This window comes from Myotis nattereri (assembly GCF_964212035.1).
Source record: "Myotis nattereri genome assembly, chromosome: 18".
In the NCBI taxonomy this organism is placed as follows: Eukaryota; Metazoa; Chordata; class Mammalia; order Chiroptera; family Vespertilionidae; genus Myotis; species Myotis nattereri.
In genome coordinates, this window is record NC_138093.1 from 36,652,431 (window position 1) to 36,674,478 (window position 22,048).

The window sequence follows — 22,048 nt, forward strand, 5'->3', positions numbered from 1 at the left end:
TGTTTTTATCCAGTCGTCCATTAATGGGCACTTGGGTTGCTTTCATATCTTGGCTATTGACGATTACGTGCAATTTAAGACACAAATACAGCACTGGCCTTGGGAGTCTCCTTTCTGCTCTGTTACCGCACCTGAATGTCTGACCTTTACAGTCGTGCGTGAACTTAGAGAACCCCACCCTCCTGAGCAGATCACAATTGTCCCACAGAACTCAAACCTTAGCTGGTAGAGTTCCCGTCCTGGCAATGCCACCACTCCCAACCTTCCACACTTCAAAGTGTGCCAGGATTCCAACGTGGGGAAGAAGTCCCGGTTTCCCTGTCCTCTCATGGAGTGTGTGGTTAATGCCACCAATGCCCCTCACTTGGCACTTCTCCTTCCTTGCCACTCCTCCCTGGATAGCGGACAAATGGCTCCTGGGAAATGAAACTCACAAACACGCTGGAGACCCCTGATGGCTTACCCGCTTACCCGATGCAGCCACTAGAACTGTGGGCATGGAATGAAAAAAAAAAAAAGGTGACTAATGAAATCTGGCGCCTCTGGGGAGTGTCTGGCACACCCAGCCTATTCTGCTGGCCAGCAGGGCAGCAGTCAGAGAGATGCCTCCTGACAGCTGCAGGGACTGTCACGTGACTTCCCCCCACCCCCTCCCGCCTCCAGCCTTAAGAGAGCCTTTGATGACTCACTCTTTTCACAGGAGTGGGGTCTCCAGCTCTGCTTAGGGCTCAGCACCTCCCCCTTTTATCGCCTGCTGCTCCCTTCACCCGCTTGTTACCTTTCCCAGAGGTGAGCCTTCTTCCTCGTTGGGATGCTGGCTGTCCGCCCTCTCTATCCTACTGCTCAGAGGTGAGGCGGAAGACAAAACTCCCGATTCCCCCCAAATACGCCCCCCTCGCCAATCATTCTCCTACTTTCCTGGGTTCTGTACCTGGTACTTGTTGGTAGAATTAAAGGGGATCTCTGCCACCTTGGGGCTTTTCTCTCTCATCTCCTTCACGGAGCAGTAGGACTGCTCGATGAACTTGAGGAGGGCCGACTCAGAAGCGTCCCCTGCTGTTGTCCGCTGTCAGAAGGGGGTTTCTGTATAAGCCCCGGGGACAAGGAGAGGGGCCAGTGGGGAGGGGGTGCCTGGGGAAGTCACTGAGCGCCAGGAAAGAGATCTTTTGGGGGGAGAGGGTGGGTTATACCCTGGACACTAAGGTACCCTCCACCCCCTTGGGCCTGACACCTTAGCTATCGGAACGTCCTCCTGATTAGCCTTAAAGTCAGCCCGGTTGCAGAGGCCAGCGATTTGGGCCAGAATAGGCCAGGTATCGGAGCTCTTGTCAAATGTATGTGCTGGGGAGAAAGAGCAGACATGAGCAAGGGAAAGGGGAGCTTAAAGCAGGGAGTTATTTCCATCCTGTCTGTACCCCACAACTTCACAGAGACATCTTTCATCCACACCTTCTTTCCCTCACTTGCCTTCCAGCTGTCTTTGTCTGAACTCACCATTCCTTCTCAGCTCACTCATCACAATCCCCCAAACCCTTTCACTCTTGGCCCACCGATGCCACTAGTCACCAAGGCGTTCTTCACTCGTGTCGGACTCATAGATGGTCTTATCGAACCACAGGTGGGCGACGGTCATACGGTTTTGGGTGAGGGTGCCCGTCTTGTCAGAGCAGATGGTGGAGGTGGAGCCCAGCGTCTCCACTGCCTCCAAGTTTTTCACCAGGCAGTTCTTCTTCGCCATGCGCTGGGCTGTCAGGGTCAGACACACCTAAGGCCATGAAAAGTCAAGAGAACAAGTGGAGAGAAGATATTGGCTACTCATACCACATCGTGTTTTGGAAATCTGATTTGTTTTTGGCTAATTTAATTTTTTGTACTAATTTCCCTTAATTTCCTATCTATTTAAAAAAACAAAACCCCTCTATCTGTGGCTACAGGAAAGGAAATTAGGAAAGTGATTAGGAAAGTTTGGGCTTCAAGGCAGTTTTAAAACCAGAGTGTATTCCTTTACCAGGCATTCTAGAGAATGATGATCTGATTTTCCCTGATATATTCCACTCCCCCATGCTCCTTTCGTCTTTTCTATCCAGCAGCCTCTTTTTCATTCAAGTTCAGGCCACACCTCTTTTTCAAGTTCAATCTTTCCAAGGCCCGCATTAGCTAATCTTTTATTGTGGAATAAGATGCTATGTATGGAATGTGTGTGTGTATGGATGTACCAATTTATTTAAAAAAAAATGGAAAAATGATGAAATTGAGAAGAAATATTGCAGCACTAAAAATAAGTTTTTTTTTGTTAATCTTCACCTGATGTTTTTTTCCATTGAATTTTAGAGCTCCCCTTCACCAGGTTCCCACCCCACCCTTACCCCCCCGCCCCGTCCTCATCCATAGGTGTACGATTTTTGTCCAGTCTCTTTCTGCACCCCCCACACACCTTTCCTCCCCCAGAATAGTCAGTCCTCTCCCTTTCTATGCCCCTGATTCTATTATATTCACCAGTTTATTCTGTTCATTAGATTATTTATTCACTTGATTTTTAGATTCACTTGATAGATGTGTATTTGTTGTTCATAATTTGTATCTTTGCCTTTTTCTTCTTCTTCCTCTTCTTAAAGAATACCTTTCAGCATTTCATATAATACTGGTTTGGTGGTGATGAACTCCTTTAGCTTTTTCTTATCTGTGAAGCTCTTTATCTGACCTTCAATTCTGAATGATAGCTTTGCTGGGTAAAGTAATCTTGGTTATGGGTTCTTGCTATTTATCACTTTGAATATTTCTTGCCACTCCCTTCTGGCCTGCAAAGTTTCTGTTGAGAAATCAGCTGAAATCGTATGGGTACTCCCTTGTAGGTAACTGACTTTCTTTCTCTTGCAGCTTTTAAGATTCTCTCTTTGTCTTTTGCTCTTGGCATTTTAATTATGATGTGTCTTGGTGTGGTCCTCTTTGGATTCCTTTTGTTTGGGGTTCTCTGCGGTTCCTGGACTTGTAAGTCTATTTCTTTCACCAGGTGGGGGAAGTTTTCTGTCATTATTTCTTCAAATAGGTTTTCAATATCTTGCTCTCTCTCTTCTTCTGGCACCCCCATAATTCAGATGTGGATATGCTTGAAGTTGTCCCAGAGGCTTCTTACACTATCTTCATATTTTTGGATTCTTTTTTCTTTTTGTTTTTCTGGTTGGGTGATTTTTGCTTCTTCGTATTTCAAATCTTTGACTTGATTCTTACAATCCTCTAGTCTGCTGTTGGAACTCTGTATAATATTCTTTATTTCAGTCAGTGTATGCTTAATTTCTAGTTGGTCCTTGTTCATATCCTCGAGGGCCTTACTAGATTTCTTGAGGGTCGCACGAAATTTATCAGCGGTTTCTAGAAAATTCTTGAAAAACCTTATAAGTTTGGTTTTGAACTCTATATCCAGTAGTTTGCTTTCCTCCATTTCTGTCATTTGTGACCTGCTTCTTTGTCTCCACATTTTTTATGCTTCCCTGTGTTGATAGAGTGGCTTTCTGTGCTAGCTGTCTTATAGGGCCCAGTGGCTCAGCCTCCCCAATTACCTGAGGTGGACACTCTTGGTGCACCCCTTTGTGGGCTTTGTGCACAGTCTTGTTGTAGTTAAGCCTTGATTGTTGTAGGTATCACTGGGAGGAATTGACCTCCAGGCCAATTGGCTGTGAGAATCAGCTGTGTCTACGGTGGGAGAACTTCTGTGCTGGAGACACCCTTCTGGGGCAAGACTTGCTTCAGTGGGGCTTTGGTGCTCACTGAGTCTGCCCCCTGAGTGTGTCCCTTATGGATCTGAGGAGTTGTAATCTGGATGGTCCCAATCTGACCACTGGGTACACTGGCTCTTGGATCTCTAAGGAGGTGCTAATTTAGCCTCTGCCTGAGGCTACCCAGCAGGAGCTATGGAGAGATCTGCAGATTCCTCTTCTATGTTTGGAATTTGGAGGTGCCCAGATGAGGCCCAACTGTGAAGCAATTGTGGGGCCTTGGGCCTTCTTTTGGAAGTTCTGGGTCTCTCTGACCCAGCTGCAGATTGTTAGGTAATTTTCAGATTGCAAAGGGCCAGGCCTTTCATATGCAAAAGCCTCTGTGCACAGCTTGGGTGGGGCGGGGTCTCAGGGAATCAACAGGGTGGAGCAAACAGCTATGGCAGATCCTCAGTCCTACCCTACGAGGCCCCGCGTCTCAGTGTCCCAGTAATAGCTGCAAGTACCTCTGAGAGAAAGCCGCCCTCGAGTTCCGACCCATGCCAGACAGTCCAGTTTCTCCCCATATGAGTCTGGGTCCCCAGAGACTCGCCTGGAACTGGAGTTCAGAGCAGTTGGGAGCTTGAGACTCCCTCCTGATTGAAAAAGACAACCATGTCCTCAGTTGCCAGCCCTTTCCACGTGCACCTCCGTACCTCTGCACTTTACTTCCGCATCTCCTCTGAGTCTCAGTGTGCTTTTCTCTTTCCTTCCAGTTGTAGAATTTCCACTCAGCCAGCCTTCCTGTGGTTCTGGATGATGTCTGTTTTGTCTTTTAGTTGTATTTTTGAAGTGGTTGTGCGAGGCAGCAATTCCTGGTGTTTACCTATGCTGCCATCTTGGTTTCTTCCTAGTCCCAATGTTTTTGTGCTAGTCCAACCACACCTTGAGTAGTACACTCATTTTTATTTTAGTAAGATAAAGCATATCCTAAACAAGTGATCAGCAAGACCAGGGGCCCAAAGACGGTGTCATATGGCTAAGGGAAACGGGATTATTATTTCACCACCCACCTGGAGAGTTTGAGGCAACATAATGGTTACTGTCAAAAATCTAAAGGGTGGTTTGTAGGAGAGAGAGAATTGACTTATTTTGTATTTCCTCAGCTGGGAAAACTGAGACCAAACACAGTTCTGTTCAACACAGTGCAATCAAACTAGAGCAGCCCAACAATGAAATGAACAGAGAATAAAAAGGGGTGGGCTTCCCATGACTAGAAATGACCATCCTCTCCCAAGGACTTTGTGCAAGATAGTCAGCATTGCCTGGAAAGTTGAATTTATATGGGCTTTGGAATCCTCTCCAATAAGATTCCATGATTCTAAATTAATCTCCCTTTATAAACTGAGGAATAAATTGAGGCCTGGACGTGAGTGATTCGGACAAGCTCACCAGCCAGGACAGGAATTCACTCCCCGAGATGTATAATCTAATGTTTTCTGCAATGCAACTCACTTCCTTTCTCATTGAGAAGAAAAGAATGCACCAGAAAATATGGTGGGGGCAAATAAAAGTAATTTGGAATGCTAAATGATTTGACATCTGTGTATACATCAGGGGTATGCTGTACTTGAGAGGTTGGACAATGAAAGAGATACTAGTGGTTTGTCTGCCCAGAGGCCACCCTCTACCCCGGCTACTCACAGTGACAGTGGCCAGCAGCCCCTCAGGGACATTGGCCACAATGATGCCAATAAGGAAAATGACAGCCTCCAGCCAGCCGTAGCCCAAGAAAATGGAGAGCGTGAAGAAAGCGATACCAAGGAAGACGGCCAGTGAGGTGATCATCTGAATAAAGTGTTCAATCTCTATAGCAATGGGGGTCTTGCCAACTCTCAGGCTTGAGGCCAGGGTGGCAATGCGGCCCATCATTGTGGCGTCTCCTGTGGAAACCACGATGCCCCGGGCTGTGCCTGTGGATGAAGCAGGGAGTCTCAGTTGGGAAGGATATTAGATTTGGTTAATACAAAAGCTGTCAGTGGCCAAACACAAGGTGGAAACTCCAGAACCTCCGAGGAGTCACCATGTTCTATTCTCCTCATATTTAGCTCCTACAGATCAGGGTCTCCTAGTCTCATATATACATCTGAAGAGATTTCACAGAGAGACCCAATTTCATTGCCTGATTGTCTTCACTGTCAAGAAGGTCTACATTACACTTAATTTAAATGTCTTCTATTGTCTATATGTTTCTTAGTGTGCCCTCAGTAACTGAAAGTTTCCAGATCCCCAGAAACAGAGGTCACTCATCTGCTAGAGTCCTATCTTTGTTCCAGTATTTTCTTATCCTCTGACCCATTGGTTCTCAATTGGGGGCATTTGTCCCTCAGAAGACATTCGACAATGTCTAGAGACAATGTCTCAACTGGGTGGGAGGGCGTTGCTACCGGCATCTCGTGGGTAGAGGGCAAGGATGCTGCTAACCATCCTGCTATCCCAGGACAGGCCTCTTCTCCCCATACAGTGAATTATTCTGCCCAAATGTCAATCGTGTTGAGGTGAGGAACCCTGCTCTGACCTGAGCCCCCTCCCTGCTTTGCTGGCTGGAGCCAGTCTGACCCCTGCTGGGTAGGATAGGCCATCACAGCCAGGCTTCTGTGCTCTTCCCTCCGCCAGCACTGCCCCAATCAGAAGGGGAGCTGGGACGTCATGTTTGGCTTTACACACACCTGCTGCAGACCACTCCCCTGCATGGCTTGAAGTGAGGGGCCTGGCAAGGTTCTTAACTCAAAACAATTCTTCCTGCTTTACCACAATGGCTGAAATTCCTACCATTAAAGTCACAGCCAGAACTGCCCAGAAAAGCAACATATTATGGAAATAGTACTTGTTTTAGAATCAGAAAGACTCAGGGCCGAAAATTCAACTTCCTAATGTTCCCGCTGTGTGCCCTGGGGCAAGTTACTTAGATGCTGTGAGATGCAGGTTTCCTCGTCTTTAAGAGGGGATGGAAGTCCTACAAAGCTGTGAGGAATAAATGTTTCTAAAAGAGCCTAGAAGAGGGTTGGGTGCATAGTAGGCACTCAAATATTAGTTTAACCCTTTTCTTCATTTAGATGAATTCGGGGTCTCTAGAAGGGCAGACATAAAGCCACATGTGTAATTAGCGGGGCAGCTCTAATCTGGCCGCTCCCACGACATCTGTCATATATTTCCAAAGTCCCCGTCAGCTGGATGAGTCTCAGAACAGGGTCCTGTTCATACAGCAGACAGGTCAGGTCAGTGTTAGGTGGAGGTTCTGGAAAGTTCCCAGTCGGAGGTACTCTCCACATGCGTTTCAGACTGGTTGCCAGAGGCATTCATTGTGACAGGAAAATACTAAAATAATTGAGAGGTGCTCAAAGGGTTTATATTTTTTGGGGGAATAGAGCCGGGTGTCACCTATATCTCTTTCACCTATATCTATAGGCGAGTTCAGAGTTTAGTCTAGTTCTTCTTTTTCATTCCTCGTGCTATGGTTTGTTTCCCCATGCTTGGAGAGAAGGGGTTTAATAACTAATCTCAATGTGTCTAGAGACAGGGTGGGTTGATGGCAACCGTGGGGAAGGTTAACAAGGCCAAGTCTCCTATATCCTATTATAGCCTTCTATATAATGCCAGAGCTACAGCTTGGGCCCCCATGCAGATGCATGAGAACCCAAAGAGCAATGTCTGTACCAGCAGCCCTGTCAGAGTCCACAGAGATGAAAGCAGAGAGGCAAAGATCTGGGGATCAAGGTCAAAGCTATGCTACTAGTGTGCAGATGACACAGAAACCCCTCAACTGAACAGTCAAGAACTCCTTTAACTGAGCTCCACCCTCTTGGTCACATCTTGGATCCCTCTGGTCTCCCCCTCAAGCTCCTCCATTCTAGCCAGATGCTTGCGTCTCAGGTGGAATGCCACCACCCACCTTCCCTCTTATCTGATGCATAGACTTTGCTGACAAAAAAAATTTACTTTGGAAGGAGAAATTTGACGAAATTTCTTCCTAAAATTTGTGGGGAAAGCTTGCTAACTTGCATCTTTGTGTTCAATCAAATTTTTAAAAAATTCATTTTGATCTATTTTTTACTTTCCAGTTGAATTTTTTTGCCTTAATGTTACTTTATCTTATAAGTTAATTCCAAATAAACTAATTTTATTAGCAGATGGGTCATTAGCAAGCTTTGTTCCCAAGGAGGGCCTGGAACTTGCTTTAGAATCCTTGGCCCTCTCTCTTCTGTTGAGTGGGCTCTTGGGTACTGCATTTCCTTTCTTCAAACCTTAGCCTTCATGTGTAAAACAGGGCTAATGTCTACTGTACAGTGTTCTGAGAACCAGCGTTATCTGTAGCCCTTGACACATATGAAGCATTCCATTGGTAAAAATAGCTATTTCTTAGATACCCAAACATTGATTCTTCAGTATGAATAATGACTTTAAAGTGTGCCCATTGAGTCGTGCAGGCCTCCTTAAGGGGAAAAGGTGAAGGTGACATCATAGTATTGAGTCCATTGTTACCACTTTGGCCAGAGATTCCAGGAGCAACGCTGGATGGCACCTCTGGGAACTCAAATTTCCAATGCCCATATCCTCTTTCTGAATAGTAAGAAGATAGGGTTTGCCTCAGGAGAAGAATGACCTAGGAAGGCTGAATTATTTTCCTCCCTTCTGTGCTATCTCCAGTCCACAGAACATAGTCCAGTCACTATCTAGAATAATCACAGGCCGCTTACGATGTGTTAGGTCTTGTGTGAAGCATTTTATGTATTATTCCTTTAATCCACATAAAAATCTATAGGGTAGTGACTTTTAGCATCATCATTGTACAGATGTGAATGTGATGGCTTTGACCTTTTACCAAGGTCACACAGCTCATGAATAATGGAGAGCCTAGACTATTTGCCAGCTGTTATCTACCCTACTACCTTTAGAAGATAGAGACTTCCTGAATTCTTTCAATCTCTGCTTTTGAATCGAGGATATTTATAATGCAATATTCACCTTCCACACAGTTGGTGGAGAAGAAGCACATGTTTCTGGTCTCCAGAGGGTTCTCATGGGTGAAATCAGGGGAGCGGGTTTGGGGATTTGACTCTCCCGTCAAGGATGAGTTGTCCACCTGAGATGGGAAGGAGTCATAAGGTGAGCACGAGGAAAAAAGATTTATTTATAAAGATGACACAGCTATGTCTGCCACCAGCTCATCATTATTGATGTGCAGAGAGAAACACAAATTTACACATCAGCACCTTCTTGTCTCTAACCTCAAATCTGCACTTGGTAACTTCTCAAGGTTCTGAATAATAAGATTGTACTTTCTTTCACTGAGCCCAGATACCGCAGTGCCTCAAGGCCACGCTGGGCTCTCCCTCCCCTAGCTTCCCACGTTGCCTCACCTTACATCCGTGTGCAGAGATGAGCCGGATGTCCGCGGGGATTCGGTCTCCACCCTTCACTTCTACCAGGTCTCCCACCACCACATTTTCTACATTGATCTGCATCTTCTCTCCATCTCGAATTACTAGAGCTTGCTGTGGGAAGATAGTACAGGGTCGGAAAGCTTTCTGCTCCCCTAATCCTGCTCCTGGCCTCCAACCTTCTGCTCCCAGTTTCCTTCCTTCTGGCTCCCCTTTCTCATACTGTCACTCACCACATCATCTTTACATTTTTATTGCTAAATGTGTTGGTGTAACATTGGACCCTGACCAGGTTGCTCAGTTGGTTAGAGTGTTGTCCCAATGTGCCAGGGTTGTGGCCCATACAAGAACCAATCAATGAACAAATAAACAAGTGGAGTAACAAATCCATGTCTGTCTCTTCTCTCTCTCTCTCTCTCTCTCTCTCTCTCTCTCTCTCTCTCTCTCTCTCATCTTTTCTCTCAAATTATCAATAACAATTTTTTAAAAAATAAAAAATAACTATTGGGGTAACATTGGTTAATAGTATTATGTAATTTTCGGGTGTACAGGATTATAATTCCTGAAGGGCTCTTGGTAGATTGCAAATTCTTACCATTGCTGTTTGCAGGGCTCCTTGCAAGGTGACTTTGATGCTTCTCCCACTAAGAGATGGGGTCTATCTCTACAAACCTACACTTGGGCTCGGCTATAGTTTGCTTTGTCCCATTGGACATTGGCAATTGCAATGCAAGGGTAGGCTTAAAAGTGCTTGCACACTGGGGCGTGCCCTGCTGTCACTGGGAATCCTTCTGCCACCATCCTGAGCAAGCCCAAGCTAGCCTCCTGGAGGAAGAGAGATCATAAGGAGAACGGCCCTAACTGGCCCCAGTAATCTCAGCTGAGAGCTCAGATTTGTAAATAAGGTCATCTTATACCATCCAGTATCAGCTACATTCAACTCAGATCAGAACAGCCAAACCACAGAACTGAGAGAAATACTATGTTTGTTGTTTTGAGCCACTGAGTCTTGGAGTGGTTTGTTAGGTAGCAAAAGCTAACTGATAGTTTCCCAACTCCTAGCTCATTCTCCTGAAACATGTCCCCAGAATTCTTACCGAAGGAAGGAATTACGTTATGCTCACACCCAAGAGAGATACTGACCCTGGGCTATAGTGCTAGACCACTAGCCTGCTGTTGGAAATTTGGGAGCCTGTTCCTCCCCAACTTCCCAGTCCTGTGCCCAGGAACCTCTTTCTACTGTCATATTATTTCCAGGTACTTAAAAAAACATACATTTTATCTGAAAATTTAGAAAAGTTGCCAGAATAAAAATTATACCAAGATGCCAGTGTAACCTTTACCCAGATTCACCTATAAACATCTTATCCCATTTGGTCTGTCGTTTGCTCTTTGTTCTACATAGGGGTGTATGAGAATCCTTCTCTCCCTGAGCCATGTGAGGGTAAGTTACACACATCAGGATCTTTTATTCTACATTGTTGTGCTCATTCCCCAAGTATTAGGATATCAAATAACCACAATACAGCTATCAATTTCAGTGATTTCACACTGGCACAATATTTTAATCTGTTTGCATTCCAGTTTTGTCAATGGACCCAGTTTATCTTTTACAGCATCCGTTCTCCTCCGGCACAGGAGTCAGCCTGGGGCCCGGCATCCCATTTAGTTATCACGTCTCTTTACCCTCTTTTAACCTGGAACATTTCTGCAGTTGTACTCGTCTTTAAGGTCATTGACATCTGAAGAATCTAGCCTCCCCAACTTCCTTTGCCGCCCCCCTCCCGCCCCCGGCCTTTTTTTTTTTTTAAAAAAAAATAGAATGTGCTCATTTGGGGCTTCATATTATGCTCATTATAGTCAAATTATGCATCTAGAGCAGACCACTTCACAGGTGATGCTGTGCCTTCCTCAGGGAACTTTGAAGGCCAGATAGAGGAAAATTGAAGTAAGCGTCACCCTCATCACTAGCCTCACTCACTGTGGGACGTAATCTTCCCCAGGACTTAATAACAATGCATTTGGCCACGTTCTGTACCTCCTGTCACTCGACCCTCTCAGCAGTCCTACCTGAGGCACCAAGTTCTTAAAAGACTCCATGATCCTGGAACTCTTGGCCTCCTGGAAGTAGGAGAAGCAGCCAGTGATGATAACCACAACAGCTAACACAATGCCCAGGTACAGCTGGGGGTGGGGAAGGAAAGGGCTTGTTAGTGGATCCTTTTCTTCCCCTTCACCCTCAGGAACCTGCAAGGAGAAGAGCCACTTCTCCAAGTGCAAGAACCCTTAGGACTCAGGTGGAGAGTCAGGGGCTGAGAAGAGTCCAGACAGGGCTGGCTTCCTCGGCTTCCTGGTGAAGGAACCCTGGTAAGGGGCCAGCAAAATCCCAGGTCCATGAAGGCCTACCTTCTCCTCTCAGACAAGGCTATTTATGCCCTAACTGGTTTGGCTCAGTGGATAGAGCGTCGGCCTGCGGACTCAAGGGTTCCAGGTTTGATTCCAGTCAAGGGCATGTACCTTGGTTGTGGGCACATCCCCAGTAGGAGGTGTGCAGGAGGCAGCTGATCGATGTTTCTAACTCTCTATCCCTCTCCCTTCCTCTCTGTAAAAAAAAAAAAAAAATCAATAAAATGTATATTTTTTTAAAAAACAAGGGCTATTTATGGGGTGGGGGGCAGAGAGTGAAGGAGATGGGGAGGAAAGAGATAAAGAGATTGACGTTCTGGGAAAGAGAGAGGGACTGCAAAGGGCTATGATGATCAGTTGGGAAGATAATCAAAAGAGAGCAAGTTTCTAGAGGGGACCATGCAGCTCAGTGAGCTGAAGCAGTAGCTTTCCAGAGAAAAGACCAGGGAAGCCAGGAGGCATGGAGGGCTCCGTTAGGAAGTCCTGGGAGTACCAGGGATTTGGGCTTCAGGACTGCTGGGCTGCTGAGCAGTAGTGTGTCAGGATAAGCAGAGACGGGGCCGGGCAGTACTAGTTGAACAGACTCACGTTATCTCTGGTAGCGTGCTCATGAAAATACAACTGGATGCCGTAGGCCAGGAAGCAGAGAATGGCACCAATCCACAGGAGGATGGAGAAGCCACCAAACAGTTGTTTACAGAATTTGACCCATTCTGGCGTGGTGGGGGGTGGGGTAAGTGTATTGGGTCCATTTCGAGCCAGGATTTTCTGTGCCTCTTCGGAGCTAAGGCCCTATGTGAAGAAGAAAATAATGAAAAAAAGAAAAGAAAAACAGCTATACAATAAATAAAAAAAACTATATTTAAAAGAAAAACAGCTATAGCAAAGGGGAGTCTGGCCTCATAACTCCGATCTGCCATTATAGCCCCAGGATGGGTCTAGAGACCAATAAATTTCTTTGAAGGTCAGACTGTAAGTTCTTCCTAGATAAGTAGGATTTTAAAACTTATGCTATAGGAGGGATATGGAATGATTCACAAACTTTTTTTTCTTTATTGATTAAGGTATTATATATATGTCCTTATCTCCCCACTACCTCCCCCCCCCACACACTCATGCCCTCACCCCCCTCCCCTGGTGTCTGTGTCCATTGGTTAGGCTTATATGCATGCATACAAGTCCTTTGGTTGATCTCTCCCCCTCACCCCCACCCTCCCCTACCTTCCCTCTGAGGTTTGACGGTCTGATGGATGCTTCTCTGTCTCTGGATCTGTTTTTGTTCATCAGTTTATGTTGTTCATTATATTGCACAAATGAGTGAGATCCTGTGACATTTATCTTTCCCTGACTGGCTTATTTTGCTTAGCATAAAGCTCTCCAGTTCCATCCATGCTGTTGCAAATGGTAAGAATTCCTTCTTTTTTACAGCAGCATAGTATTCCACTGTGTAGATGTACCACAGTTTTTTAATCCACTCACCTGCGGATGGGCACTTACTAGGCTGTTTCCAAATCTTAGGTATTGTAAATTGTGCTGCTATGAACATAGGGGTGCATATATCCTTTCTGCTTGGTGTTTCTAGTTTCTCAGGATATATTCCTAGAATTGGGATCACTGGGTCAAATGTGAGTTCTAGTTTTAGTTTTTTGAGGAGACTCCATACTGTTCTCACAGTGGCTGCACCAGTCTGCATTCCCACCAGCAGTGCACGAGGTTCCTTTTTCTCTGCATCCTCGCCAGCACTTGTCATTGGTTGATGATAGTCATTCTGACAGGTGTGAGATGGTACCTCTTTGTCGTTTTGATTTGCATCTCTCAGATGATTAGTGACTTTGAGCATGTTTTCATATGTCTCTTGGCCTTCCTTATGTCCTCTTTTGAAAAGTATCTATTTAGGTCCATTGCCCATTTTTTGATTGGGCTGTTTATCTTCCTTTTGTTACGTTGTCTAAGTGAGTCACAAACTTTTTGAATACCCATCGTGGGCCTCGTGCTCTGGTAAGTTACCAAAGTGAGTACAAATGATCCCTATGCATAGGGAGTGCTAACTTTAGTGGGGATACTTTATAATACAGCAATAATGCACAAGGCTCATGTAATAATGGGACACAATATGAATGTCAATAACATATGGACGGTTCCCACTTTGCCTCTCTAGCTAAGAAATAGGAAAAAAATAAAACAGTGACAGACTTGAATGCATAGATTCTCACGTTAGCCTTGGGTAAGCTTGCATACTGTTTCCTCGGGAAGAAAATAGCAGAACCTGCTAGAGGACTGTAAAACAAACTCTCATCCCCATCCGCTCCCCAACCTTCCACTGAAAAATATACAATTTTCAAGACAAATATACAAGACAAGCCTCCTATGCTCCTCCTCGGTTCCCAGATGAATCCTCTCCCTGAAGAAATTCTAGACCTAGGAGGAGCCTACACTGGGAGAGCTTGTCTTCAAGGTTTCTGCCTGTGGTCACGGTAGAAGCCATGGCGACTGGAGCAGCAGTGGGAGCCATAGTAACAGTAGTAATATATGATTTTACTGTCAAACCAGCGGTTCTCAGTGTGGTCTGGGGAGTCACGGGGTGCCCAGACTCTTTCATGGGGGTCCCCACGTACATACAAGTTTCATAATCATCCCAAATTGTTGGCTGTCTTTTTCAGCCTCATTCTCTCGAGTGCAGAGTGGAGTTTCCCAAAGGCTATATGATATTGCAACAGATTGAAGACTGAAAATATAGGAGAACCTAGCTGTCTTCTATTAAAAAGCTAGACCTGAAAGGGGCTTGCAAAAGTGTAAAATGCCACTACATTTTTTATCTTGAAAAACAGTTCTTTGTCGTAAAATTATTATTTATTCTAATACACATATGATGGGCCTACTCTCGTTTAAAAATGAATTCGAAAATAGTTTTAAATTTCTCCACTTGAATTTCTAATATGCTAGTTATAGATGATGCGACCTGCAGAAGCAAAGCTCTTGGGTTCTTTGATGATTGAGTGTAAAAGGGCCCCAGGGACAAAGGTGTGAGAAGTGCTGCTCCAAACCATGCTTTCATCCTCTTATCTGATGCTGAGCTCTTTGGGGGCTATTACCATGATCATCTTTGCCAAGTGTGTGGCCTGTGAAACGTGTCTGCGTGGAGGTTAAGGGTAAGAGCATTGGTGATGGGTTTTGTCCTGGTCGCCTCCTGGGGGAGTGCCTTCACCCACCTTTGTCAGGTCCACGGAATACTTGGTGCTCAGCTGTTCCAAGGTTAATCTGTGGTCGTTCTGAGAAGACAGCAGAGTTACTGAGGGAGAGGTGGTGACCTTTGGCATTTCCAGGGGAGGGGGAGAGACACTTGGGGGAGGAGGGGTGGCTGGGGCCTGTGGGTAAGATGTTAAAAGGCGGAGGGTGGAGAACATTTTCAGAAGCCTTTGGGCCAGCGTCCATTCTGGGTTTTCTCACCATGACCAACTCCTTCTTCAGTTCCTCTAGATCGATCTTCTTTTGCTGCTTCTTCGATATCTTTTTTTCACCCTTATTTGGCTCATTAGGTGTTGGGCTGGGATTCTGCTCAGGAGGAGCCACTGGTCCATTTTCCCCCTCAGGTGCCATAGTGGTCCCTGGACACAGCTGACCCAGTTCACCTGGTGGGAAGGAAGCAGAGCCAGGGAGTAGGGGGGCAGAGAGGGAGGAGGGGGTGAGGGCGAGAGTGACGGGAATGATGGTGTGAGGGGCTGGAGGAGGGAGGAGGCAGAGCATTGAGAAGAACAAGCTGGTGGGGAGAAAAGGAGGGAGCAGAGAGAGAGCGGAATGGAGAAGGCGGGCAGTGAGGGTGAGAAGGGAAAGGGGAGTGAGGAAGAGAGGATAAGGAGAAGACTGAGAGAGGAGAGCCAAGGCCAGAGCGGGGCACTAGAGAAAGAAGGCGAGGGGAGTGGAGGGTGAAGCAGGCAGAGATGGGAGGAGGAAGTGTGGGAATAGGGGGGAGGGGGGCGAAGAGCCTGGGGCCCAGGAGAGTTACCTAGAGGCAAAAGGGCGAGGAGACGGAGGCGAGGAAATGAAGGTAAGGGCCTGGGAGAAGAGTGGGTGGATGGTAGCTAGTGCCTAAGTGAGGAAGATGCCACAGGGACCTGAGCAGATGGGCAATGCAGTGGGAGTGAGGGGCCAGCTGGGCTTCAGGGCATGCTGGGAGCCCCTAGTCCAGGCCCTGTGGTTGCCGTGGCAACAGCCCAGGTTTGCCATCACAAAGGCTTCATGAAAGTTCTAACCGTAAGTCTCAGTTCCTGTGTGTGATCACGCCGTTACTGAGGCACAGTCTCCAGCGGATTAGCTCAGTTCTAAGAGCACAGATAGCAGAATAGGTCAGATTTTGCGTGGGCTTTTTCTGTTGTTGTTAATTCTCACCCAAGGATATTTTTCCATTGATTTTTAGAGAGAGTGGGAGGGGGAGAGACAGAGCGAGAGAGAAACAACAATGTGAGAGAGACACATTGCTTGGTTGCCTCCCACACGTGCCCGACTGGGGGCCGGGGATGGAGCCTGCAACTGAAGTATGTGCCCTTGACCGGAATCGAACCCAGGACCTTTCAGTCCATGGGCCAATGCTCCATCCACTGAACCAAAATGGCTAGGGACTTGCTTGGGCTTTTAAATCAGTTCTGAGCCTGAATCTTGGCTCGTCTGCTTACTGATTGTATGGCTTTGAAAATCATCATTTGGGTCTGCTAAGTTTTAAGATCGATTAGGGTAAATATGCTAGCATCACTGTTATCTACCCATTTGCTTCATAATTACTTTTAAAAACTCTGATATTTTTGCCCAATCATTCTTGAAGCTGAATGTCACAACCAACATGTCATGTTTTATAAAAATACAGTGAGAATTTTGATATTGGGTTGACTCTTAAAATTTTTTTAAATTTTTCCAATTAGTTGACATTGAATATTATATTAGTTTCAGGTGTACAGCACAGTGGCCAGATATTTATATAATTTACAAAGTGACCCCCTTGTAAGTCTTACACCCACCTGACACCCTATATAGTTATTACAATACTAGAGGCCCAGCATGATTGAAATTGTATGAGGAGGCACCCAGCGGGGGGGGGGGGGGGGACCCACACCTGACCCACTGCCTTGTGTTGGCTGGGGCGGGGGCAGGTGCTCCTGTGTGTTGTGTCTCCACTCCCGCCCGCCCCCAGCTCCAGCCTCCCCGCGGGCCGCTGGGGTGGGGGCCGCACGCAGTATATATATAGATTATCGACTATATTCCTAAACTGCACTTTCCATCCGGTGACTATTGTGTAACTGCCAATTTGTACTTCTTAATCCCTTCACCTTTTCATCCAGCTCCCCACCCCCACTCCCTTCTGGCAGCCATCCGTTTGTTCTCTGTCTCCATCTATGAGTTTGTTTCTGTTTTGCTTGTTCATTTGTTTTGTTTTTAGATTCCACATATAAGTGAAACCATCCGGCATTTGTCTTTTTCTGTTTGATTTCTTTCACCTACCATAATACCCTCCAGGTCCATCTACTGGTATGTTTTCGCAAACAGTAAGATTTTACTCTGTTTTATGGTTGAGACTACAATGTTCCATTGTGTATACATACCGCCTCTTCTTTATCCATTTGTCTTTTGATTGGAACATTTAATCAATTTACATTTGCATTAATTATTAATAGGTATGCAGTTATTTTATTCCCTGCTCTCTGGTGTGTGGTGACTTTCTGTAGTGCGATGTTTGGATTCCTTTCCCTGGACTTTTTGTATATCGCTTGTAGGTTTTTGGTTTGTGGTTACCTGGCGCTTCATCTAGGCCAAGTATGTTTATAGCAGTCTATTTTTTTTTTATTTTTTTTTTAGCAGTCTATTTTAAGTTGATGGCTGCTTAAGTTTGAACACATTTTAAAATCACTACCATTTTTACCGCTCTGTCCACGTTGATGCTTTTGCCACTAATTTTTTACTTTGTATGTATGTGTGTGTGTTTGTATGTATCCCTGAATTTACTGTTGCAATTAAACATAATCTTTCTACTTTTGCCTTTTAAATTTTGTACTAGCTTTAGTGGTGGTTGGTCTACTGCTTTATGATGTGTTTTCCTTTGTCAGTGAGTATTTTTTTCTTTGTGGTATTTATTAATTTTTTAGAAAGGGAGGGAGGGAGGGAGGGAGAGGGAGAGGGAGAGAGAGATTGGTCGTCTCCCATATGCTCCTCTACCACCTGCAAGTGGTTATGCTGTGAACTAGGCCGGCTGCCTCTGGAGCCTGGCTTTCCAACAACTTAGCGAGAGGAACAGGGTGCGCTGAGCCAGCCCTGCTTGTTTGGGTTTGTGGACCTTTTGGAGATTTTTAGGAAAGTCTGCAGCAGGGGTCCAGGCTGGCAGCTTGAGCGGATTAGCCTCTGAAAGAGGCTGGGGCCTGAGCCTGAACTGGGTGGGGCAGGGCCTGAGGGCTAGCTGAGTGAGCCCTGTTAGTGGAAACTCAGATTTGACACTCACCTGTGCCTGCAAGGGGGCGGGCTCAACAAAGCAACAACCAAAGCAACAACAGTGCCTGCTGGCACTTTAGTCCTGGACAGCGGGAGCGGTCCTTCACCCTTTACTCTGAAGCCACAATCCAGTACCTCCCCATATATTCATGGCACTTTCAAAGCGCTGGATTTTAGAGCAAGTGTTTGTGAGTGAGTGAGTCTAAGACAATATGACATCTGGGTCTACAGCAGCCCTCGGTCTCCCCCACAGATTTGATTGACTCTTTATAGTAACTTATTTTTATCTTTACTACACTCCGTATTCCCAAACAGTAGTTGAATTTAGCTCAGAGAACAACGTATTCATGTTTTTATTACTCTGACTGTGCTTTTCTTTAAAAAGTAAAAACTCTATATCCAAGTCACCATTGAAAGCAGGATTCTTATTCATTAACTAGAGGCTCAGTGCACGAAATTGGTGCACTAGTAGGGTCCCTTGTGGCTGCTGGCTGCCAGCCGGGGCCTCCCTCCCTTCCCCCGGCCAGCCCCGCCCCCTGGTCAAACTCCCGGATGGAGGCGATAATTTGCATGCTGCGCTTTTATTATATATAATTATATGTCTTGCCCACTTTCTTCAACAAACCTGGTGTCCTATAATGAGGCTCCTTTCTTACCAACTTTGACTGGTTGCCAAGGAGACTCCACGGCCCCCCTGTATAAGCTCATGTTTCCTCTCTTCCTTTCTGCTAAAAAGAGGGTAACTCCGGGGTCAAGGGCAAGATGTTAGGGAACTAGAGGCTGTAGATTCAGCCTAATAATTGAGAACTGAAGGGAACAGTATGTTCCCTCTCATTCCACCTATCAGCAGGAAAAGTACTTGAGTTCAAATGATAAGACGTGAAGTTTTACACATGACGGAATACTGTTTCAAAACAGTCGGAATATCCTTCGTTGCAAAAACCCCAGGGGAATTGGCATCTATCCTTGGCTTCACTAGAGTCAGATTTCCCTAATGAGAGAAACTCTGTTATTCTGAAAAAAAAATAAATAAATAAAAATTGTTCTTTATAGTCAACCCAGTCAGAGGGAAGGATAGTTCCAAATGTTTGGATTTCTGGAGACGGTTTATTGTTCCTCTTCCAGGACTGTGCCATTGATTCTTGCATAAAACTCTGTGATGCTGGCTCTTCACGGCTTTCCTCTGCAACTCTGTGGTCCATACCGTCAGTGTCACTGTCTGCTTCCTCTACCTCTTCATTGGAGGTTCTCTAGTCAGGATCGAGTCAGAGGGTCCCGCACAGGAGAAAAGCTGTCTGGAGCAGTTCCTGTGTCCAAGGCCACAGAGCCCACGTCTTTCTGTAGGTGGTCCTGCTGTCCTTCCTGCTGAAGGCTCTGTGCACTGGCCAGTGATTTCCTCAGACGCTCAGATTCAGGATGATTCTCCCTTTCCTATTCCTCTGCAGCACTGGTGACTTGCACAGAGAGTTCACCTATGCCTGACCCAGGAACAGCAGGCACACCCACCATCCTGAGTGAGCTGTACAACTCATCGAACACCAAGCTCATTGAATGAATCAGGTTACTGACATAGGCAGCATCTCAAAAAGCTTCAAAATCTTGCATCCATCCCCCTGCCAAGCTGTGACCGATGATGTCAGTGTTATTCACGATCACCATGGAAGGAAGCGTGGTTTTGTACAAGATGCTGCAGGCGCAGAGCATCCTGGACATGAAGGTCACGGGGTTGGTGCTGCTTGATGCGTCCATCACAGCAATGGCACTCGTTGGGGATGAGGATGCCAGGGCCTCAGCGATGACTGTCCCTGAGGCTGACCAGGTGAATGTTTCAATCTGCCCAGGTGTGTCCATTAAGACATATTTAGACCTGGTCTGGGCCTTCTCAAATTTCATCACCTGATCAAATCTGGTGGCAAAGAGATTGGGTGAGCTCATGTGCCACTGTTGGGCCCGAGTCGTATTGCTTCATGACTTCTTTAGCCTTCACAGTGCCACCGATATCAATATTGGCAGGAAAGGGAACTTCATGCACAGCGGGGTCCAGCTGGAGAGCCACGGTTACGCAGGTGTCCTGTGAGCCTCTGGACAAAGATCCCGCCATTCCCAACACCAACAGAGCTCGGGAAGCCTGGCGCTCAGCTGCAGCTGCAGGTGCTGCCCTCTTTCTCCTCTTTGTTTGCCCTTTTAAATTTTCTTTAATTGCCTGGCTGGCGTGGCTCAGTGGTGGAGCATCGACCTATGAACCAGGAGGTCACGGTTTGATTCCTGGTCAGGGCACATGCCTGGGTTGCAGGCTTGATCCCCAGTGTGTGTGTGTGTGTGTGTGTGGGGGGGGGGGGGGTCAGGCAGGAGGCAGCTGATTGATGTCTCACTCTCATTGATATTTCTATCTCTCTCTTCCTCTCCCTTCCCATCTCTAAAATCAATAAAATGATATTTAAAATTTTTGTTTTCTTGAATAAATACTATGTGTCATACATGCTAAATCTGGAATGTGGTTTGCCTCCGTACTGCTGTAAAGAGAAGCTCTTTGCACTGCATTTTCCACCTCACTCATAGCTAGGGATACATTTGATTTTTTAAAAATTGATACCTTGTATTCTGTAGCTTTGAACTCTTCGCTTCTAGGATTTTTTGTTGTTGTCACTATTGCTTTGCTTTGATTGACTTCCTTGGATCTTTTATGTATTTAATCATGTTGCTTACCCTCCAATATATGTTTTTATTTTCCGAGTTTATTTCTTTATTTAGACTATCCTATGTAATAAAGGGGTAATATGCAAATTAACCACCACATCCTCACAAGATGGCTGCCTATGACCAGGCCAGCAGGGGGGGTTAGTGAGGGACGACAAAATGACTGAACAAGCAGGCTGCGTAGGGCAACCAGGCCGGTGTGTGTGTGTGTGGGGGGGGGGGGGTCCTGTGAGGGGTGACCAGGCCAGCAGGGGGGCAGTTGGGGGGGATTAGGCTGGCAGGAGGGGCAGTGAGGGGTGACCAGGCCAGCAGGGAGCGGGCAGTCAGGGGCAACGTGGCTGGCAGCAGGGAGCAGTTAGGGGCAACCAGGCCGGCAAGGGGGGCAGTTAGGGGTGATCAGGCCGGCAGGGGGGGGGCAGTTAGGGGTGACCAGGCAGGTGAGCGATTAGGAGCCAGCAGTCCAGGATTGTGAGAGGGGGCTCAGATTGGAGAGTGTGCAGCCTGGGCTGAGGGGTCCCCCCCCCCCCCCGCCCATGTACGAATTTTGTGCATCAGTCCTCTAAATATAAATTCCTTATCCAGGATTTCAAATGTGGTTGGTATGCTTTTGTTGTACTGGGACAGGTCAGTAAGCGAGGACAAGTGGAATAGGGAAACTGAGGCAGGTTGCTGAACAAACCGACAGAGCAATTTACAGCAGATGCAGAAGGTCACCTCCCTAGAGGGAACATTAAGGCCTCAGTTGTGTTTCAGCTCCAGGCCCAGAAAAGCAGCAAAACTAGGTGGGCGATGCCAGGACCAGCTGCAATGACTAAGGACCTCCTGCCCTCGTGCCGACCAATTAGTGGAGACCGGGACCTGAAAGAGCACAGCTGGAAAAGCTGACAATACTCTGCTGAGACCTCCCCTGACATTCATGCCTCAAGACAAAGGCCCTACCTTGCGCTTTCCCTCTGGGGAGCACACCCTGGATATCCCCTTTTTCTCCCCCCTCTTCTCCCCCCATAGGCACTGCATCTCCTAAACTCTCAGGGATCCCAGGAGCCTTGCAACCAGGCAGCAATGGGCAGCAGCCACAAATCCCAGGCAAACCCCATGAACCTGTCTCCAGGGCCTCTCTTCTGTGACTTCCTACTGAGCTAAAGCAGCCTCGCCCGGCCTCTGCTGTTGCTTCCGCTTCCCTGAGCCGTCCGTCCGTTTGTCGCTGCCCCCAGCTTTAATAAATGCACCCTCGCAGTCACCTGGACTCGTGCTGTGAAATGTTTCCTGCACGAAGTCAAGAACCCACACACTGCCGGCTGGCCGGGGGCAGACCTGCTGAGGGCCAGGTCTCCCGTCCCA

The 22,048-nt window shown here is 46.7% G+C and overlaps 1 protein-coding gene and 1 pseudogene across 2 annotated transcripts in view; both read right to left on the minus strand.

The window, feature by feature from the left end:
- Positions 1-15,136, minus strand: part of ATP1A4 (ATPase Na+/K+ transporting subunit alpha 4) — a gene marked incomplete at both ends in the record, with an annotated part of 34,892 nt that extends 19,756 nt beyond the window's left edge. The window contains 10 exons of the mRNA XM_081113301.1: positions 932-1,066; positions 1,232-1,341; positions 1,567-1,765; positions 5,397-5,665; positions 8,718-8,835; positions 9,113-9,247; positions 11,204-11,317; positions 12,128-12,331; positions 14,749-14,808; positions 14,987-15,136. Of these exons, the coding sequence (XP_080969427.1) occupies positions 932-1,066; positions 1,232-1,341; positions 1,567-1,765; positions 5,397-5,665; positions 8,718-8,835; positions 9,113-9,247; positions 11,204-11,317; positions 12,128-12,331; positions 14,749-14,808; positions 14,987-15,136 (1,494 nt within the window). The remainder of the gene's footprint in view (positions 1-931; positions 1,067-1,231; positions 1,342-1,566; positions 1,766-5,396; positions 5,666-8,717; positions 8,836-9,112; positions 9,248-11,203; positions 11,318-12,127; positions 12,332-14,748; positions 14,809-14,986) is intronic.
- A 661-nt stretch (positions 15,137-15,797) lies between these two features.
- LOC308534744 (GPN-loop GTPase 1-like) lies at positions 15,798-21,724 on the minus strand (annotated as a pseudogene). Its single transcript has 3 exons — positions 21,647-21,724; positions 19,115-20,180; positions 15,798-15,858 (listed from the first exon to the last, which is right to left on the minus strand). The product of its transcript is annotated as a GPN-loop GTPase 1-like (transcript).
- Between the last annotated feature and the right edge of the window lie 324 nt (positions 21,725-22,048).